The sequence below is a fragment of the Colius striatus genome, chromosome 21, assembly GCF_028858725.1.
Source record: "Colius striatus isolate bColStr4 chromosome 21, bColStr4.1.hap1, whole genome shotgun sequence".
Classification (NCBI taxonomy): Eukaryota; Metazoa; Chordata; class Aves; order Coliiformes; family Coliidae; genus Colius; species Colius striatus.
Window position 1 is genome coordinate 3,164,182 of NC_084779.1, and position 13,193 is coordinate 3,177,374.

The following is a 13,193-nucleotide window of genomic DNA, read 5'->3' on the forward strand; positions in this document are numbered from 1 at the left end:
CTGTGCAAGCTTGAGTAACCCTGATGACACCCTTGTCCCCTTCCCACAGGTGTCCGGCTCCCGGCTGCGGCTGCTGCAGGTGACAGCGGCCGACTCGGGCGAGTACGTGTGCCGGGTGACCAGCGGGGCCACCACTAAGGAGATCTCCATCGTGGTGACCATCCAGCCCAGCAGTGCCAGCACCTACCGTGAGTTGAGGACCAAGAGCTGACAGGGGACTGTGCCCCACAGCCCTTGGGGTGACCATCCTGTCTCTGTCCCCAGCCATCGGTGTCACCCCCCCAGTGCGCATCGAGTCCTCGTCCTCATCGGTGGCCGAGGGACAGACCCTGGACCTGGACTGTGTGGTGGCCGGGCAGGGACAGGCCACCATCACCTGGTACAAGCGTGGGGGGACCCTCCCTGCCAAGCACCAGGTAGGGGACACCAGAGGAGTGTTTTGGGGTGGAAATGGGATTTGAAGGGGTGGAGAGAGGGGTGCTGAAGGGTTTGTGTCCCTCTTTTCACATCTGTCACCCCCCCAGGTGTGGGGCACCCGGCTGCGCATCCCGCAGGTGGCAGCAGCCGATTCGGGGGAGTACGTGTGCCGGGTGACATCAGGCGGTGTCACACACGAGACGTCCCTCATTGTCACCATCCAGACTGGCGCTGGCTCCTCTTACGGTACGGGGGACGGGTGGGAGGGTGACACGGGGACACGATGTGGACGCGGTGGCTGCCCCCGCTGACCTCGTGGCTCCTCCTCCCACAGCCGTCGGCGTCACGCCACCGGTGAGGATCGAGACCTCATCTGCTGCCGTCAGCGAGGGACAGACCCTGGACCTCAACTGCATGGTGGCGGGGCAGGGTCACCCCCAAGTCACCTGGTACCGGCGTGGTGGTGCTCTGCCCCCCAACAGCCAGGTGGGACGCCAGGAGAGGTGGCATCAGCCTGCAGGGCACAGCCTCACCTCCAGATACTGATGTGTCCCCAACTTGTCACCTGCACAGGTGTCGGGGACCCGCCTGCGCCTCGGGCAGGTGTCAGTGGCCGATTCGGGGGAGTACGTGTGCCGGGTGACCCTGGGCACCGTCACGCAGGAGGCGTCCGTCATGGTCACCGTGCCCAGCGCCGCTGGCACCTATTACCGTGAGTGCCAGCAAGAGGGCAGCGCTTGGGGACAGACAGGTGCCGCTTCAGTGACAAACATCCCCTTTCCCTGTCCCCCTCAGCCTCTGGTGTCTCTCAGCCCCTCCGCATTGAGTCCTCATCCTCGGCCATCGCCGAGGGACAGACCCTGGACCTCAACTGTGTGGTGGCCGGATCGGGCCCCTCCACCGTGACGTGGTACAAGCGCGGCGGGTCCCTGCCCGCCGGCCATCAGGTAGGGTGCAAAGGGTGGGGGATCACTCTGAATTTGTCCCATCTCCTGCCCACTGGCACTGACTTGTCCCCAAATTGTCGCCTCCAAGGTGTCGGGCACCCGGCTGCGCATCCCGCAGGTGACGGCGGCTGATTCAGGGGAGTACGTGTGCCGGGTGACGTCGGGAGGTGTCACACAGGAGACGTCCCTCATCGTCACCATCGATGATGGAGCCAACCCATCCCACCGTGAGTGCCACCCTTCAGGGGATGGGTCTCCACTGGTGCCAGGGACCCGTGGGGACCTTTATCCTTAACCCCACCTGCACAGCCACTGGTGCCACACCGCCCATCCGCATCGAGTCCTCGGCGTCCTCTGTCACCGAGGGACAGACCCTGGACCTGGACTGTGTGGTGGCCGGGCAGGGACAGGCCACCATCACCTGGTACAAGCGTGGTGGGTCCCTCCCAGCCAAGCACCAGGTAGGTGGGGGGACACAGGGCAGGGTGGGGGACAGTGGCTGTGGGTGGCTGGTTGATGCCACCACCCCCTGCCCTCACGTCCCCAGGTTTCGGGGTCCCGGCTGCGGCTGTCGCAGCTCTCGGTGGCTGACTCGGGGGAGTACGTGTGCCGGGCAGACACCGGCAGCGCCTCCCGCGAGGCCACCGTCACCGTCACCGTCACCTCCCGCGACAGCTCCAGCTACCGTGAGTGTGGCCACAGGACCAGGGTGGGCAGCTAGGTGGGAAGATGTGGGACATAGATGACCCCAGTGTCTTCCCTGTCCCTTTGTCCCCACAGGTCTGCAGAGCCCCATCATCTCCATCGACCCGCACAGCATGGTGGTGGCACCGGGCGAGGATGCCACCTTCAAGTGCCGTGTCCACGACGGTGCCCGCCCCGTCAACATCACGTGGCGGATGGGACCTGGCCAACATCTCCAAGGTGTGTTGGTCCCCAAGGTGGCCCTGGTGCTGTCCCCAGGGTGACAATGGTGTTGACAGCTCTTCCTTGCTCAGACAACGTGAAGATCAGTGCCAACGGCTCAGTCATCTCTATCAGTGGCGCCCACGTGAGCAATCAGGGCGCCTACCACTGCGTGGCCTCCAACCGCTTCGGCGTTGCCAGCAGCGTTGTCAACCTCCTGGTGCAAGGTGAGAGAGGGCAGGAGTGGCCTTGTCCCTGTCCCTGTGTACTCCAGATTGCCCCTGAGGTCGTGGTGTCCCCTGTGCCGTTCCCATGTTGGTGTCTCCCAAGTGCAGATGCCCTCAGGGTGCTTGTGTCCTCATCCCCATGTCCTCCCTGTGCTCCAGGTGTCCCTGGGGCTGGTGGCATCTCTGTCCCTCTACTGGTGTCTTCCATGTGCTCCTGATACCCCTGGGGTTGTGATGTCCCCACCCCTGTGCTCATGTCCTCCATGGGCTCCAGATGCTCCTGGCATGGTGATGTCTCTATCCCCATGTCCTCCATGGGCTCTAGATGTTCCTAGGCTGATGGTGTCCCCATTCCCATGCTAATGTCCTCCCCATGCTCCAGATGCCCCCAGGGTAATGGTGTCCCCATGGCCATGCCAACATTCTCAGTGGCAGTGTCCCTATTCCCATGCTGACCCTCCGCTCCTCCTCCTCCAGGTGTCCCCACGGTGTCGGTGATGCCCCCAGGCCCCGTGACTGTGAAAGAAGGCAAATCCCTCAGCCTGGAGTGCCTGGGCCGGGGCGAACCGCGGCCGCTGGTGCGCTGGAGCCGGCTGGGCTCCCGGCAGAAGGTGGAGCACCAAACCCTGCTGCACATGGACAGCCAGGCCATCCTGCAGGTGAGCGGGGCACCCTGGGGTGCCGCAGGCTGCCAGCGGGCGCCTGGCGCTCACCGCCCACCTTCACCACCACCCAGCTCTCACCAGCCAAGCCGGACCACGCCGGGACCTACGTCTGCACGGCACACAGCGCCCTGGGCTCGGCACAGGCCCGGGTGGACGTCACGGTGGAGACAGCACACCAGCACCCGGGTGCCCCCGAGGTCACCGCGCCGCCCGCCGTCACCGTGGTGGCCGGGGAAACCGCCACGCTGCGCTGCACGGCCAGAGGTACGGGCGAGGATGAGGATGGTGGCGGAGGGGGGACGTCACCGCCGTGTCCCGATGCCACGGTGAGGGCCGTGTCCCGCAGGTGAGCCAGTGCCCCGGATCGAGTGGTCGAAGCTGCGGGCGCCGCTGCCCTGGCAGCACCAGGTGGTGAACGGCAGCCTGGTCATTCCCCGCGCGGCGCAGCAGGACTCGGGCCAGTACATCTGCAACGCCAGCAGCCCCGCCGGCTACGCCGAGGTCTTCGTCACCCTCGACGTGGAGAGTAAGGCAGTGGCCAGGAGGGCTGGGGGGGAAACCCGGGTGTCTCCTGCCATCTCCACCCTGTCCTTTGCCCCCGCTGTTGCCATCACCATCCTTGGATCCTCTCCATCCTTCCTCTGCTCCCCTCGCTCCCCTGCAACCCTTTATCACTCCATCCCCTCACTCATCCTCCCCTCTGGCTCCTCTTCAGCTCTATCATCCAGCTCTTCCCCTGGATGTGTCCATCCATGTGGCCCATCCCTCTGCACATGGGTCACCACTGCTGTCTCCTCCATCCAGCTCCTGTTCATGGACCCATCCCTCCCACCTCACACCCACTTCTCCACCTCCTCTCACACACCTGCATCTGTCTCTTCCTGGTGGATTCATCAACTTCATCCCTCCCAGCACATGCCCATCTCTCCATCCCCTAACTGCTCCATCTATCCCTTCCTGGTGGATTCATCCATTGATGGTCCATCACAGCTCACATCCACCTTTCCATCTTCTATTGAACTCATCCACGCATCCCTCTCTCCCTTCCTGGTGGATTTATCCATCACTCATCCCTCTGAGCTCACATCCACCCCTCCATTTCCACTTTCCCACCCCCCCACCCACCCATCCATCCAACCACTCACCCACCCATCCACCCATCACTTCCTCTCCCCCTTCCTGATGGATTCATTGATTGATGGTCCATCTCAGCTCACACCCACCTCTCCATCTCTCAAACTCATCCATCCACCCACTCATCCCTCTCTCCTTTCCTGTCGGATTCATCCATCGCTCATTCCTCCCAGCCAATGCCCACCTCTGTGTCTCCTCTCCCCCACCCATCCATCCATCCATCCATCCATCACTTCCTCTCCCCCTTCCTGGTGGATTCACCCATTGTTGGTCCATCTCAGCTCACACCCACCTCTCCATCCCATCTCCAATTCCCCATCCATCCACGCACCCATCCCTCTCTTCCTGGTGGATTCATCCATCACTCATCCCTCCCAGCTCATGCCCACCTCTATCTCTCCTCTCCCCCACCCACCCACTCACCCACCCACCCATCCATCTCTTCCTCTCTCCCCTCCTGGTGGATTTATCCATCGATGATCCATCCCAGCTCACACCCATCTCTCCATCTTCTCTCAAACTCATCCACCCACCCATCCCTCCCTCTCTCTCTCCCACCCTTCCTGACGGGCTCATCCCTCCCAGCTCACACCCACCTCTGTCTCCTCTCCCCCATCCACCCCCGTCACGGCTCCATCCACCCCTGACCCATCCCATCACACACCCACCTCCATCCCTCCCTCACCCTCCCACCTTTGCCACCCTCCCCCCACCCCCGTTGCTGACCGTTCCCGCCGTGCCGGCAGCGCCGCCGTACGCCACCAGCCTGCCGGAGGAGAGCGCGGTGCGCGCCGGCGACGCGCTGCAGGTGCAGTGCCTGGCCCACGGCACCCCTCCGCTGCTCTACGCCTGGGACAAGCTCAACGGCAGCCTCTCGGCACGCGCCAGCCACCGCGCCGGCCTCCTCCACGTCAGCCCGGTGCTGCCCGCCGATGCCGGCACCTACCGCTGCCTCGTCACCAACCGCGTCGGCACCGCCGAGACCTTCGCCCGCGTGGTGGTCCACGGTGAGTCCCCCGGCACGCCGGGGCTGCCGCGCGCCGCTGCCCGTGCCGCCGGGTACCAGCAGGGCTTTGCCTCCTCTCCCAGGTGACGCCGGTGACGTGGGCGATGCCGGCGGCGGGCCCTTGACGGTGCGGGTGACGCCGGGGAGCCTCGCCAAGGGGGTGGGCGGCACCGCCGAGTTCGCCTGCGCCGTAGCGGGAGACCCCCGGGCACGTGTGGAGTGGCTGAAGGAAGGGGGGGAGCTGCCCCCCAGCCACAGCGTGCGGGACGGGGTGCTGCGGTAAGGAGGGGGTGCAGGGTGGGGGGATCCCGCTGGGAGCCCCCCGCGGGGTCCCTCACCCCGGCTGTGTCCCCGCAGGATGCCGGAGCTGACGTGGGGGGCACAGGGGGTGTACGTGTGCCGGGCCAGCGTCCCCGGCGGGCAGGCAGAGGACAGGGCCACCCTCACCGTCCAGGGTAGGAGCAGCACCAGGGACATGGGCACCGGTGAACACTGGCACCCCGAGACACCCCCCATCTCCCCAAGCCCAGGGGCACCCACTGACCTGTCCCCCTATATCCATGGGCACCCCAGTGCCTCCCATCTCCCCATTGGCACTCCAGTACCCTCCTCTCATGCCCACAGGCACCTTGGCACCCCCCATCTCTCAACACATTCATAGGCACCCCAGTACCCTCCACCTCTTCCCACACCCCCATGTACCCCAGTACCCCCAATCCTTCCCTCAGCCCATGAGTACCCTGATAACCCCAATCTTTCCCTATGGTCGTGGGCACCCCAACACCCCCAATCTCTCCCCATGCCCACTCTAGTGCCCCTCCATGCTCTCCAGCACCTATTTTCCCCCATCTCTCCTCTGTTTGGCACCCCAGACTGGGATGCTTCTCCCATGTCAGGGGGACACCCCAAAACCTCACTGTCCCCCCCACCCCAAGCTCTCCCCAGGGCCCTGATCAACATCCGGACAGCGGTGCAGACGGTGCTGGCGGGGACCACGGTGGAGCTGGAGTGTCTGGGCTTGGGTGAACCCCGTCCCCATGTCACCTGGAGCAAAGTGGGGGGCCGGATCCGTCCCGGGGTGCTGGTCCGCGCCGGTGTCCTCACCATCGACCGTGTGGAGCGGGCAGACGCCGGGCAGTACCGCTGCACCGCCACCAACGCCGTGGGCACCGTCCAGTCCCACGTCATCCTGCACGTGCAAGGTGAGCATGGGGACAAGGGAGCTGGGGAGGGACACACACGGTGTCATTGTAGGGTGATGACACCTCTGTTTGTCCCCAGCCACCCCCCAAATCGCCGGGCAGCCAGAGGTGAAGGAGGTCTCGGTGGGTTCGGCAGCTGTCTTGCCCTGTTTGGCATCCGGCTTCCCTGTGCCAGGGATCACCTGGAGCAAGGTGAGATGGGGAGGTGGGGATGGAGGATGGAGGCGGTGTGGGGGGCACTTTATGGGTGCTGAACCCCCCCATCCCACCCCACTGTGCTGCAGCTGGAGGGGGAGCTGCCAGCGGGTGCTCGGGTGGAGGGGAACGTGCTGACGCTGCCGGCCGTGCGCCACGAGGACGCCGGCGTCTACACCTGTGCTGCTGCCAACCGCCACGGGCACGAGACGGCTTACTACGTGCTGAAGGTCCGAGGTGAGGACAGGCCTGACTGACCAGAGGCTGAGCTGCCAGTCCCTGAGAGCTGGGCAGACTGAGTTGGGCACAGAGGAACCTGCTGAGGGGCACCAAGGGCAGAGTCCTGCAGCTGGGGAGGAACAAGCCCATGAGCAGCACAGGCTGGGGGTGACCTGCTGGAGAGCAGCTCCAGGACAGAGACCTGGCAGTGCTGGGGGAGAACAAACTGAACATGAGCAGCAACGTGGCCTCGTGGGCAAGGGGCCAGTGGCAGCCTGGGGGGAGCAAGGAGAGTGTGGGCAGCAGGGCCAGGGAGGTTGTGCTGCCCCTCTGCTCTGCCCTGCTGAGGCCTCATCTGGAGTCCTGTAGCCAGTGGTGGGCTCCCCAGCTGCAGAGAGACAGGGAACTGCTGGAGAGAGGCCAGTGCAGGGCCAGCAAGATGCTGAGGGGCTGCAACATGTGTGTGAGGAGGAAAGGCTGCAGCCCTGGGGCTGTTCAGCCTGGGGAGGAGAAGGCTGAGCTCAGGGGAACCTCATCAATGCCGATAAATCCCTAAAGGGTGGGTGTCAGGAGGATGGGGTCAGTCATCATTCTGTGGTGCCCAGTCACAGGACAAGGGGTGATGGACATGAGCTGGAACACAACAAGTTCCACTGGCACAGGAGGAGAAGCTCCTTTGGTGCTGAGGTGAGGGAGCCCTGGCCCAGGCTGCCCAGGGAGGGTGTGGAGGCTCCTTCTCAGGAGGTTTCCAACCCCACCTGGACACATTCCTGTGCCCCCTGAGCCAGGGGAAGCTGCTGTAGCAGAGGCTGGGCTGGGTGAGCTCTGCAGGGCCCTTCCAGTCTCCATCATGCTGGGGTTCTGTGACAGGCAGTTGGATGGGCAGGGTTGGGGGGGGGAATGCTGTACCCCAACCTCTCCTGACCCCTCTCTCTATCCTCACAGAGCGCCTGGTCCCCTATTTTGGGCAGACACCCCGTTCCTTCCTCCCCCTGCCCACCATCAAAGACGCCTACAAGAGGTTTGAGATCCTCATCACCTTCCGACCTGATGCTGCCGACGGTGAGTGCTGACAGGACCCCCTTCTGCCCCCCACACCCCCCACATCCCCTCCATCCTTTCCTCCTCCTTTCCCTCTCCCACTCTCCATTGTCCCCTCTCCCAGCCAAGCTCTACTCCATCTCTGGAGGGTTTCTCCTTCATCCTTGGAGTGTTTTGGGGACCTTTCCCCAGGGTGGGCACCTCCCTGACCCGCTGCCACCCCGCAGGGCTTCTCCTCTACAACGGGCAGCGGAAGAACAGCGGCGCCGACTTCATCTCCTTCGGTTTGGTGGGTGGCCGCCCCGAATTTAGGTGAGACCCAGGAGCGAGTGCTATGGGAGGAGGAGGGAGATGGGTGCCAGCACCCACCCACACCTCTTGTACCCTCAAAACCATAAGGTTTGATGCTGGTTCGGGCATGGCCACCATCCGGCACCCAACGGCGCTGCGCTTGGGCGAGTACCACACCGTCCGTCTCCTGCGCAACCTCACGTGGGGTTCACTGGCACTGGATGGGCACCCCCCGGTTAATGGGACCTCACAGGTGTGTTTTTAGGGGGGTGGGCTCTGTACTGGGTGGGGGTCAGGGTGCTGGAGGTGATGCCCACCCGCTTGTGCCCGCAGGGGAAGTTTCAAGGGCTGGATCTGAACGAGGAGCTGTACCTGGGGGGTTACCCTGACCTGGGTGCTGTGGCTAAGACGGGGCTCAGCCGTGGTTTTATGGGTGAGTGGGGCTGGTTTTGAGGGGGGCACTGGCATGTGGGGGTGGGCATCATGTCACACACACCTTCCCCCACCCCCATCTCCATCCCTCCACAGGCTGCGTGCGCCAGCTCCGCATCCAAGGGGAGGAGGTGCCCTTTGGGGACATGGACCTGCAGGCGCACGGTATCACCAGTTGTCCCACTTGCCAGGACCAGCCGTGCCAGGTGAGGCCAAGGAGGTTGGGGTGGGTGATGCCCACCCGTCCTCACCCATCCCTGCCACCCGTGTCACACACCTCACCCCACCCCACAGAATGGTGGCGTGTGCCAGGACGCTGAGAGCGGCACCTACATCTGCCGCTGTCCCCACGGCTTCACCGGCAGCAACTGCGAGTACCCGCGGGCACAGCACTGCCACCCGGGTAAGCTGCCCGTCCCTGCTACGTCACCCTAGTCCCTCCCTGGGTGGATGCCCATGGGTGGGTGGGTGCTCATGGATGGGTGCTCATGGCTTCTCACCCCACAGAGGCGTGCGGGCCAGATGCCACCTGCGTCAACCGGCCGGACGGGCAGGGCTATACCTGCCGGTGCCACCTGGGCAAGGCTGGGGAGAGGTGCACTGAGGGTGAGCATGGCCAAGGGCATGGGGAGGGGGCTGGCACCAGCCTGGGAAGCTGGGCACAGGACTGGGGACATGGGCATGGGGTAGGGATCATCCTGATGGGCACAGCGCTAGGCACCTCCTTGGGTTCATGGGCATCGGGTGGTTTCACTCCATGGAGGTGGGGTCAGGGCTGGGGACCACCATGGGGACATGGGCATGGCATGAGGGACCACCTCAAGGAGATGGGCATGGGGAGTATCACCCTGGGTAGATGGGCACAGGGCTAGGGATCACCCTGGAGAGATGGGGACAGGGCTGGCACCACTCCAGGGAGATGGGCACAGGGCTGGGGATCACTATGGTGCAGGGCTGGGGATCAGGCTGGGGATGTGGACGTGGGGCTGTGATTGTCCCAGGGAGGTGGGCACAGGACTGGGGACCATCCTGGGGAGCTGGGGACAGGGTTGATACCACCTTGGGAAGATGGGCATGGGGTTGGGTCTCACCCTGGGGAAATGGGCACCATGGGGTGGAGGATGGGGTCCTATCTGAGGAGATGGGCACCATGGAGATGGAGGATGGGGTCCCATCTGAGAAGATGGGCACCAGGGGATGGAGGATGGGTTCCCACCTGAGGAGATGGGCACCATGGGGTGGAGGATGGGGTCTCACCAGCTAGGCCCTGATGTGAGGGTGCCACAGGTGAGGCGGTGACCGTGCCATCCTTCAATGAGGCGGGTGCCTTCGTCTCCTACCCGCCCCTCACCAACGTGCACCATGAGCTGCGGATAGATGCCGAGTTCCTGCCGCTGGCGCCCGACGGGCTCCTTCTCTTCAGTGCTGGCAAAGCTGCCCCTGTTGAAGACTTTGTGGCCTTGGCCATGGCTGGTGGCCACTTGGAGTTCCGCTACGAGCTGGGCTCAGGTGGGCTGGCATGATGATAGAGGGTCTTGATGGCACTGGGAGTGGGGACTGATGGTACTGAGGACCCGTGGTGTAGGTGGGGTGACCTGGCATTACCAGGCTTCCCTGGCATCATAGGGATCTCTAAGCATCACTGGCATCCCATAGCATCATTAAGGTCCCTTGATATCATTAGAGTCCCCTGGCATCACATTCTTGGGTTCTCCTGGGTGTCACCATGGTACTCTGGCGTCCCCATGGGCCCCAGGCACTGCCAGAGTCACACTCCTGTGTCCCTTGGCATCTCTTTGGTCCCCAAGTGCTGCCAGGGTCCCCAGACATCTGTGGGGTCCTTTGGTGTCACCAGGGTTCCCTTGGCATCATTGGAGTCCCCAGGTGCTGCCAGAGTCCCTGGGCATCACTTGGGTCTTCCTGGCACCCCTGGAGTCCCCTGGTGTCACTTGGGTCCCCTGGCATCACAACATTGGGGTCCCTTGGTGTCACTGGCATCCCCAGAGAGTACCAAGGTCCCTGGGCATCACCAGGGTCCCCTGGCATCAGTGAAGTGCCTAAATGGCACCAGGTTGCCCTGATGTTGCTGGGATCCCTTGGTGTCATTAGGATCCCTTGGCATCACATCCCTGGGGTCCCCTGGGTGTCACCATGGTCCCCTGGCATCCCTGGGGTCCCCTGCCATCCCTTGGCTCTCTAAGCACTACCAGTGCCCCACACATCACTGGTGTCACCTTTGGTCCTCTGATGCTGCCTGGACCTCTAGGCATCAGTGAGATCCCCTGGTGTCACCAGGGTCTCCTGTCAGCCACCACCTGTGTCCCCAAGTATCACCAGGGTCCCCCAGCATCTCCCCAGGGCGGGTGGTCCCCAAGCATTCCTGGTGTCCCCATCTCCCGTGGTGCCACCGTGCCATCGCCCCCAGGCCCAGCAGTGCTGCGGAGCACCGACCCGCTGGCCCTGGGCCACTGGCACCGGGTGACGGCCGAGCGGCTGCACAAGGACGGGACGCTGGCGGTGGACGAGGCCGCGCCGGTGAAACGCTCCTCACCCGGCAAGAGCCAAGGCCTCAACCTCCGCAGCCCCCTCTACCTGGGGGGCACCGAGCCCCCCCTGCGCCCCCCCAACCAACGTCTCCTTCCGGGGCTGCATCGGAGAGGTGAGACCCTTCCCCTGCACCGTCAGCTCTCAGCCACTGGGGTCCCCTCGCTGAGGGGGACGGGGGTGACCCACCCAACCCCCACCCTTGGGTGTCCCCAGGTGTCCCATCAACGGGAAGCAGCTGGATCTGTCGGAGGGGTTCCTGCGTGCCCGCGGCGTGGGGCAGTGCGGGCAGCGCTCGCCGTGCCCACCCGCTGCCTGCCTGCATGGGGGCCGCTGCCTGCCCCTGCCCACGGCCCCCCCAGCCTTCCGCTGCATCTGCCCACCCGCCTTCACCGGTGAGTCCCTGCACACGCGTGTGCAACAGGGCACGTGGCGGTGGGGGTGGGCACTGCACCAGTAGGTGCTGTCAAGGGGTGGGCACTGCGCTGGTGGGTGCTGTCTGGGGTGGGCGCTGCCCAGGCAGGGGGGTGTGGGGGGGGGGGGTGTGTGTGTGTGTGTGTGTGTGTATGAGTGTGTTGTGCATGCATCTGTGTGCACTGCATGTGTGTGCTGCATGCGGATGTGTTTGTGTGTGCTGCATGTGTGTGCATGCTGCATGTCCATACATGCTGAGAGTGTGTGTGTGTATGTGTGTGCATGTATGTGTGCTGTGCATGCCTGTGCACTCTGTGTGTGTGTGTGCTGCATGTGTGTGCTGTGCAAGCCTGTGTACAGTGTGCTGCATGCTGCATGTACACACATGCTGTGCACCGTGTGAGCTGCATGTGTGTGCTGTGCATGCCTGTGAACTGGGCATGTATGTGCTACACGTGTGTGTGCATGTGCACATGCATGTACATTGTGTGTGTGCTGCATGTGCACTGTGCACACTCTGTCTGTATGTGTGCTGCATGTGTGGATGTGTGTGCATGTTCTATGCACATGCATGCACTGTGTGCCACTTGCAAGCTGCATGCATGTGCATTGTCTGTGTACTGTGCATGCATGTGCACTGTTTGTGTGCTGTGCCTGCACGTGCTGCATGTGCTGTGCATGCAGCTTGCAAGTGGCTACATCCACTGCATGAGTGTGTGCTGCATGCAATCAGCATGCCTGTGTGTCCATGAGCCATGTATGTGTGCCGTTTGCACATGTGCATGGTATGCATGTGCATGCAGCATGCACACACTCCTCATGCACACCTTCTGTGTGTGTGTGTGTAAGGGCAAATCACAGGGCAGTGGGCAGGCTGAGGGCCTCTAGCCCCCCTCGTGCCCACCTGCCTCACCCCTGTGCCCCTGTGTGTCCATCTGTGTCCCTCCATGTCCCCAGGCCCACGCTGTGAGCAGGAGCAGGATCGCTGCCTGCACCACAGCCCCTGCCTGCACGGTGGCACCTGCAAGGACAACGTCTGCCTCTGCCCGCCTGGCTACAGCGGCCCCCAGTGCCAGCACCGTGAGTCAGGGCACCTGGGGACACCCAAGGACACGTGTGGGGGCACATGGGGACACCAGGGACACCTGAGGACATGCAGAGACTTGGTGGGGGACATATGGGGTTACTTAGGGACATCTGGAAAAAATTGGGGTCACATGAGGACAGCTGGTGACATGTAGGGGCACATGGAAACAACTTAGGGGCACCCAAGGACACATGGGGGCACAGGGGGACACCAGGGACAACTGAGGATATGCAAGGATATGGTGGGAACACGACACATGGGGTCACATGGGGACACCTGGGGAAATTTGGGGGCATTTGAGGACACCTGGGGACATGTAGGGGCACATGGAAATACCTTGAAGACACCCAAGGACACGTGGGGACACTTGCGGACGTGTGGACAACTACACAACCCCTACCGTTCTGTGGGGACACAGGAATATCTGGGGACTCTTGGGGGCACATGGGGACATGGAGAGACACCT

At 63.5% G+C, this 13,193-nt stretch overlaps 1 protein-coding gene across 1 annotated transcript in view; it reads left to right on the plus strand.

The window, feature by feature from the left end:
• Nucleotides 1-13,193, plus strand: part of HSPG2 (heparan sulfate proteoglycan 2) — a 52,153-nt gene that overhangs the window by 35,876 nt on the left and 3,084 nt on the right. The window contains 32 exon segments of the mRNA XM_062013255.1: nt 50-188; nt 265-416; nt 525-663; nt 752-903; nt 991-1,129; nt 1,213-1,364; nt 1,453-1,591; nt 1,674-1,825; nt 1,912-2,050; nt 2,145-2,288; nt 2,363-2,497; nt 2,975-3,156; nt 3,234-3,426; nt 3,509-3,688; nt 5,043-5,303; nt 5,386-5,581; nt 5,660-5,757; nt 6,238-6,504; nt 6,584-6,696; nt 6,789-6,936; nt 7,864-7,980; nt 8,187-8,271; nt 8,359-8,503; nt 8,584-8,683; nt 8,779-8,888; nt 8,977-9,085; nt 9,190-9,288; nt 9,970-10,191; nt 11,108-11,301; nt 11,303-11,382; nt 11,443-11,621; nt 12,598-12,720. Coding sequence (XP_061869239.1) covers nt 50-188; nt 265-416; nt 525-663; nt 752-903; nt 991-1,129; nt 1,213-1,364; nt 1,453-1,591; nt 1,674-1,825; nt 1,912-2,050; nt 2,145-2,288; nt 2,363-2,497; nt 2,975-3,156; nt 3,234-3,426; nt 3,509-3,688; nt 5,043-5,303; nt 5,386-5,581; nt 5,660-5,757; nt 6,238-6,504; nt 6,584-6,696; nt 6,789-6,936; nt 7,864-7,980; nt 8,187-8,271; nt 8,359-8,503; nt 8,584-8,683; nt 8,779-8,888; nt 8,977-9,085; nt 9,190-9,288; nt 9,970-10,191; nt 11,108-11,301; nt 11,303-11,382; nt 11,443-11,621; nt 12,598-12,720 — 4,783 coding nt within the window.